This window comes from Borostomias antarcticus, assembly GCF_949987555.1.
Source record: "Borostomias antarcticus genome assembly, chromosome: 18".
Classification (NCBI taxonomy): domain Eukaryota; kingdom Metazoa; phylum Chordata; class Actinopteri; order Stomiiformes; family Stomiidae; genus Borostomias; species Borostomias antarcticus.
In genome coordinates, this window is record NC_140251.1 from 11,970,155 (window position 1) to 11,977,654 (window position 7,500).

At 50.8% G+C, this 7,500-nt stretch overlaps 1 protein-coding gene across 1 annotated transcript in view; it reads left to right on the forward strand.

Annotated features, from left to right (window-relative positions):
* tead1a (TEA domain family member 1a) overlaps window positions 1-7,500 on the forward strand; it is a gene marked incomplete at its 3' end in the record, with an annotated part of 15,832 nt that overhangs the window by 2,488 nt on the left and 5,844 nt on the right. The window contains 2 exon segments of the mRNA XM_084452982.1: window positions 5,793-5,857; window positions 6,294-6,356. Coding sequence (XP_084309108.1) covers window positions 5,793-5,857; window positions 6,294-6,356 — 128 coding nt within the window.

The following is a 7,500-nucleotide window of genomic DNA, read 5'->3' on the forward strand; positions in this document are numbered from 1 at the left end:
TGGTGGCTAATCACTCCTATTAAACACAAAAGGCTCAAGCATTAACTACTGCTTGTGGGGTATACTGAGCGGGGAGAACACCACTTTGGAGAGAGGGTAGGGAGGGAGGAATAGAGAGAGGGTAGGGAGGGAGGAATGGAGAGAGGGTAGGGAGGGAGAATAGAGAGAGGGGAGGGAGGGAGGAATGGAGAGAGGGTAGGGAGGGAGGAATGGAGAGAGGGTAGGGAGGGAGGAATGGAGAGAGGGTAGGGAGGGAGGCATGGAGAGAGGCTAGGGAGGGAGGAATGGAGAGAGGGTAGGGAGGGAGGAATGGAGAGAGGGTAGGGAGGGAGGAATGGAGAGAGGGTAGGGAGGGAGGAATGGAGAGAGGGGAGGGAGGGAGGGATGGAGAGAGGGTAGGGAGGGAGGAATGGAGAGAGGGGGAGGGAGGGAGGAATGGAGAGAGGGTAGGGAGGGAGGAATGGAGAGAGGCTAGGGAGGGAGGAATGGAGAGAGGGTAGGGAGGGGAGGAATGGAGAGAGGGTAGGGAGGGAGGAAATGGAGAGAGGGGAGGGAGGAGGATGGAGAGAGGGTAGGGAGGGAGGAATGGAGAGAGGGGAGGGAGGGAGGAATGGAGAGAGGGTAGGGAGGGAGGAATGGAGAGAGGCTAGGGAGGGAGGAATGGAGAGAGGGTAGGGAGGGAGGAATGGAGAGAGGGGAGGGAGGGAGGGATGGAGAGAGGGTAGGGAGGGAGGAATGGAGAGAGGGTAGGGAGGGAGGAATGGAAGGGAGGGAGGAATGGAGAGAGGGTAGGGAGGAGGAATGGAGAGAGGGTAGGGAGGGAGGAATGGAGAGAGGGTAGGGAGGGAGGAATGGAGAGAGGGGTAGGGAGGGAGGAACGTCAGGCTAAAGAGAAAAGAACAAAATGAAACCGAGAGAGAACAAGAGTGAGAGCAAGCCAGCGTGAAGCAGAGTGCACCAGAAAGTTGTCCTCTCAGTCTGCTTCTAGTAAACGTTACAGTGCTGCACAAGGCCATCTCCCAAAGTCCATTATAATGAGTATCGTTGGGTTGTGCCAAACCAAGGCCCGGTGACGGTGGTCTGCTCAGGGTCGAGGGTTCTCCGGTTCTCTCCAGCGTTCTCTGGGCTTGGGAGGGCCCCTGTGTCGTGCCTGGAGGTCTGAAGTTATTCTGTTTGATTGTTGGTTGTTGAGAGTGGATCCGGTTGACGAGCCACATCTGGATCTCAGCAGCCTTGCCTGGACGCCAGTGAGCTCCGCCGCAGTCACACAAACACAGTTCTGATTTTGAAAGAACTGTGAGGTCTGGAACCCTCACTGGGGGTGAGGGTGAGGGTGGTGGGAGGGGAGGGGAGGGGAGGGGGGCTCGTATACAAACATCACGAGCACACTGCATGTAATCACGCGCTGCCATCGGACTTCTGGATTTCTGCCTGCTCTTCATTTCCCAGATGTGTGCGAAGGGGGAAAAGTCAAAGAGAGAGAGAGGGAGGGAGAGAGAGAGAGAGAGAGAGAGAGAGAGAGAGAGAGAGAGCAGCTTGCAATGTTTGGACTGGCCGATGAGGAAGTGGATTCTGATTCCTGATTGGTCAGTCCCTTTGTCTGGGAGGAGGTGTTGATAGTGAGAGCCCCCCTTCTGTCACGTCACGCCTTCAGACCCTCTGACTCTGGCCTTGAGGTCTCTTTCCAGACCTCCGTCTAGGCTGGGGAGAGGAGGAGAGGGGAAGGAGGAGAGGAGGAGGGGGAGAGGAGGAGGGGGAGAGGAGGGATGATAATGTACCGTTAAGCCTCCTAGAATGGCCAGCTGGTCGGCTGCAGTCAGATGTCAGCCTCCAGAGCCAGGAGTGTGTGTGTGTGTGTGTGTGTGTGTGTGTGTGTGTGTGTGTGTGTGTGTGTGTGTGTGTGTGTGTGTGTGTCAGAGTGAGAGAGTGAGTGAGAGAGAGAGAGAGAGAGAGAGAGAGAGAGTCGCTGCCTGCGTGGCTGTGTGCATGTGCTTGAGTTTGCTTGTGTGCGGACGTGTCTGCATCTGCATATGTGTGTGTGTGGTGTGTGTGTGTGTGTGTGTGTGTGTGTGTGTGTGTGTGTGTGTGTGTGTGTGTGTGCATGTGTGTGCGTGTGTATGTGAATGGCTGTGTTTGTCAGGGGGAGTGGCAGTGGCTGTACCCAATGCCTGCTGGGAGGGAAACACCTGCCCAAAGCAGCAGATCATATCAGTCTGAGCCCAGTATCTGCCCACCGTGGGATTGGTCAGCCAGCACCATCTGGTCAGGCACACAAACACACACACAAACACACACACACACATCAGGGAAATGACGGCGTTTGTTCAGAGACACAGAGGTCTGGAGCAGGTCTGGAGCTGCAGAAAGGTACCAGAGAACTGGTGGGAGTAGGTACAGTAGATCTGATACAGTAAGTGAGTGAGAAGATTTTTTACTCCCACTTTCTCCCAACTTGTTTTGTTTCCCCCAATGGCAATAATGCTAGATACATCATTCATTCATTCATTTGTTCATTCATTCATTCACTGTATATTGACCTGCCAAAGGGACCGCAGATGTAAATTAGCTTCAAGCTAGAATCTGGTACAGTGCATTAGATGTTGCTGTATATGTTTTAATTGTACACTGTCCCTTTTTTAACAAATAAAATGAATGAATGAATGAATGAATGAACTCTACGTTAATTTTAAGTTAAGTTGATTTGTTGGGGGGCCTGTATCACTACCTAGTTATTATCAGAGCAGCGTTGATCCCATTATGTTCTAGCAGGCAGCCCTCTTTGGCTCTGTCAGACAATATGGAGCCCAGAGTGTGTGTGTGTGTGTGTGTGTGTGTGCATGCGTGCCTGTGAGCTACCGCCATTCAAATATGATGTGTGTGTGTTACCCTGCAGATTTGTGTGTGTGCATGGAGGTGTATGTGTGTGATGGTGGTGGTGGGGGGGGGGGTAGGTGTTTGCTGGGGGTGCATATGTGTGTGGGTGTTTGTGTTTATGGGCCTGCATACGTGCATGTCTGTGTGTGTGTGTGTGTGTGTGTGTGTGTGTGTGTGTGTGTAGTATTCCAGCAGCGAGGGCCTGCCTCCCAGTGAAAGGCTTCATATTGTGTCCAGGGTCTTTGTGATGCTAATGTCAGCCTGAGACCCTGCAGTCCTTCATCATGGCTGCCGGGACAGCCAGCCTATTGTCCAGAGGATCAGGGGCTTTCCTCCTCCTGTCTGTCACACACGCACACACACACACACACACACGCACACACACACACACACACGCTCCTCTCTCTCTCTATTCCTCTCTCTATGTCCACTGCCCTCTGTCTCTCTCTCTCTCTCTCTCTCTCTCTCTCTTGTTAACAGGCTAGTTGAGATGAGAGAGGAGAGGAAGAGATGGAGGAGAGGCCAAGTGGAGCACACACACACACACACACACACACACACACACACACACACACACACACACACACACACTGTACGGAAACAGAAACAATCTCTGTTTCTGCACATGTACAGATTTGATGATGAAGTTAAAGGTTTTGACTGGGGTTTGGACCAGGGTCTGTTGATCCCAGTCCTAGACGATCTACAGGCACCCACTGGTCTGTCTGGAGGAGTGATGGACGACCTCCAACTCCCTCCTTCACAGCAGGTCAGAACAGGTCCTACACAGGTCAGAACAGGTCCTTAACAGGTCAGAGTGGGTCAGGGTGTTGGTCCATTCATCAGATCAGTGGGAATGTTTGTGTTTTTACACACACACTCTCCTCTCAGCTGAACTGGCTAATCTGACTGGTATGAGAGTGACTGAGCTCTTCAGCCCTGGTGCTCAGTACCAACACACTGGCCAAAACAACCTTACTATATCAATCCTTGTTATACTTGCAGCTGCTGTACCCGCTCACTAAATGTTCCTCCTGTAGATAGATAGTGATTGTTTTAGCAGGTCTGTGAGAGCAGTACGATAGGTCAAAGTTCATCTTTACATATATGATGTCCCACCATGGTTCTAGTTTTAGACCATAGGTGTATTCCTGGCGATAGTCTAAGAAGGACTTGGTCAGCACCAAGGGTCATGCTATTATAATATTATATTTGAACTCGGCTTATCCCTTACTTCTCTCCCTCTCCGCCTCTCCCTCCCTACCTCCCTCTCCGTCTCTCCCTCCCTACTTCCCTCTCCGCCTCCCTCCCTACCTCCCTCTCCGCCTCCCTCCCTACCTCCCTCTCTGTCTCTCCCTCCCTACCTCCCTCTCCGTCTCTCCCTCCCTACCTCCCTCTCCGTCTCTCCCTCCCTACCTCCCTCTCCGCCTCCCTCCCTACCTCCCTCTCTGTCTCTCCCTCTCTTGTTCAGCACGCCTGCCAAGTCCTGCTGAGCATGTTTTCAACCCGGTGAAAAGAATGAATTATTCAGCAGTAAGCACATGCTTACAGCTGGTCGTTTGGGGTCCTTTGATCAGGAAGCGAGGCGTCTGCCTGAATGCCTGTATTGTGATGTTATGTGTACACAGTGTGTGAGTGACTGAGGTCGGGTTGGGGGGGCGATGGGGGGGGGGGTCAGGAGCGGGCGGCTCCAGGAGCGGGCGGCTCCAGATTACAGTGGAGGCAGTTTGGATAGGCTGGGGAGCGGAGGTGGCAGGGGTCGTGGAGGTCGGGAGGTCAGGGGGATAAGGACCCCAGATGCTGTTTGCTCGGACGAGGTCGTACGATGTTCAGACTGGACTTAACAAAATGCCACCCTGTAAACCACAAGTGTGTGCAGACATGCTCGCACACACTCACACGCACGCACGCAGCTGTTTTAACAAAATGCTGCCTATATGCACTTACTGTAACTGCCTGTACTTCTCTCTATAAAGAGAGAAACCACGTCTGTCTGCTGAACTGAGTCATCTCTCAGGACTTACCAAGCTGCAACGAAACACTGTAGTGTTGCTTGTAATGGTGGTTAGTAGTGTTGCTTGTAATGGTGGTTAGTAGTGTTGCTTGTAATGGTGGTTAGTAGTGTTGCTTGTAATGGTGGTTAGTAGTGTTGCTTGTAATGGTGGTTAGTAGTGTTGCTTGTAATGGTGGTTAGTAGTGTTGCTTGTAATGGTGGTTATGTAGCCTAGATATTCATGAAACAAGTTGTTAAATGATTTGGGGGCCAATATCTCTAGCTAGCTATGTAAAAGTAACTATCTTTATGTTCCGCCAGTCTCATAATGAACCGAAAATATTTTCAATCCCAGTCACAAAATGTCCGCTAGCCCTGATGTTACTTTTCGCTATGTTCTACTCTGTTCACTTATGCTAACAATGTTAGCTAACGAACAGTAGTAGCCTAGTTGTTGAATTAAATTGGTCTTCTGTTAAGTCAAATCAACCAAATATCAAGAGGTGGACATCGGCATTGTAAGAGTTTATTCAGTTATGGGTGCATTTGTTTCAATTTGTGGCATGAAAGAAAAATAGTTTGTTTTGGTTTGTGGTGTACACTGGAGGTGATGATTTGAATGTGAATTTTAGCTGATTCATTCGATTCATCTGCCCCTGATGTTGTGAGTAATGCTTTATATACCTGTACATGAGCAGCCCCGCAGAGTTCTCTGTATGGGTCACAGATTTAATCACTGATATTTAATAGATACAGTAGATAGATAGATAGATAGATAGATAGATAGATAGATAGATAGATAGATAGATAGATAGATAGATAGATAGATAGAGTAGACAGACAGACAGACAGATAGAACGTGCAGAACAACCACTTTGTACTAGCACTTAATAAAGTTTTTTTAAATGTTTTTTTCCCCTTATAGGTCGCAATGAATTGATAGCAAGGTATATCAAACTACGGACAGGCAAGACCAGGACAAGGAAGCAGGTAAGAGTTTGTTCTGTCACTGACTTGCCAGTCTTCTCATGCCAGTAAAGGGCCTTTCAGCGGTCGCACTAATCTGTAAGACCTTACTGAGCTGCCCTGCTCACTACTCATGTCACCAGACGTACAGCCAGGAAGTGGATATTCAGATCTCCATTCAGGCAATGTGTGTGTGTGTGTGTGTGTGTGTGTGTGTGTGTGTGTGTGTGTGTGTGTGTGTGTGTGTGTGTGTGTGTGTGTGTGTGTGTGTGTGTGTGTGCGCACACGTGCGTATGTGTGTGTGTGTGCATGTTTGCCTCCAGAGGCAGGGAGCTCTTTCATCACCATGGTAACAGACTGTTTGTTCCCCTCCTAACCCTTCCTTCCTATCCCCCCCACCCCCCACCCTCCCCCCACCCCCTCCCTCCCCCCACCCCCTCCCTCTATTCTCCCTCAACAGGTCTCTAGTCATATCCAGGTTCTCGCCAGAAGAAAATCTCGGGAGTTTCATTCCAAACTAAAAGTAAGAGTTATTCTTTTCTCCCTGATGTAAGACCACTGTTGCTATAACTCTATCATGGCCACCGTAGCAATACGGAACCTACTAAGTAAATAAACACTGCAGTGTGGGTTGGATTGTAGCCAAGCCTGTGTGTCTCACTTCCTGGTTGGGTTGCCGTGGTGACGGACGGGATGCCTGATGCTGTGATCCCAGTATCCCAGACTCCTAATTACCCCCATCCCCCCCATTGGCTCAGCCCGTCTGCCCCCCCTCCCTTCACTCTCCTCCCGGACTCGATGTTCCGTCGTCTGTAATTACTTCCTGTAACCAACCGCAGAGAGAACACTCTCCCTAGTCAGAGCGATGCTAATTGGGTCGCAGGATCCCCTCACTGTGTGCTCAGCTGACCTCACATCCATTGTACCCGTGTTATCTAAGATGGTTTTCACTGCTCCGCCCTCCTCTGTCTGTGTGCAGGTGACCAGGATGGTGAGTAACTACCTCAGAGTGCTCCTCTGCTCTGTCTGCCTGTCTGTCTGTCTGTCTGTCTGTCTGTCTGTCTGTCTGTCTGTCTGTCTGTCTGTCTGTCTGTCTGTCTGTCAGCCTGTCTGTCTGCCTGCCTGCCTGTCTGGCTGTCTGTCTGTCTGTCTGCCTGTCTGCCTGCCTGTCTGTCTGTCTGTCTGTCTGTCTGTCTGTCAGCCTGTCTGTCTGTCAGCCTCTCTGTCTGTCTGTCTGTCTGTCTGTCAGCCTGTCTGCCTGCCTGCCTGCCTGCCTGCCTGCCTGTCTGTCTGTCTGTCTGTCTGTCTGTCTGTCTGTCAGCCTCTCTGTCTGTCTGTCTGTCTGTCTGTCTGTCTGTCTGTCTGTCTGTCTGTCAGCCTCTCTGTCTGTCTGTCTGTCTGTCTGTCTGTCTGTCTGTCTGTCTGTCTGTCTGTCTGTCTGTCTGATGGATGTTCAGTAGGGTGCACTTGCTCCCAGTTCCCATAGTACTGTCAGCCTCACACCCCTGCCAGCTGAACCAACTCATCCTGCTGCTTCCTGTCACTCAAACGTCACTGACACGTTCACTGAACTAAACTGATATTAGTCTTCGCTTGCTTGGAGTACCTGTCATGGACCCTGCTCGTTACGTTCCTAATATAACTAACATGGACATCCTGTTGTGATT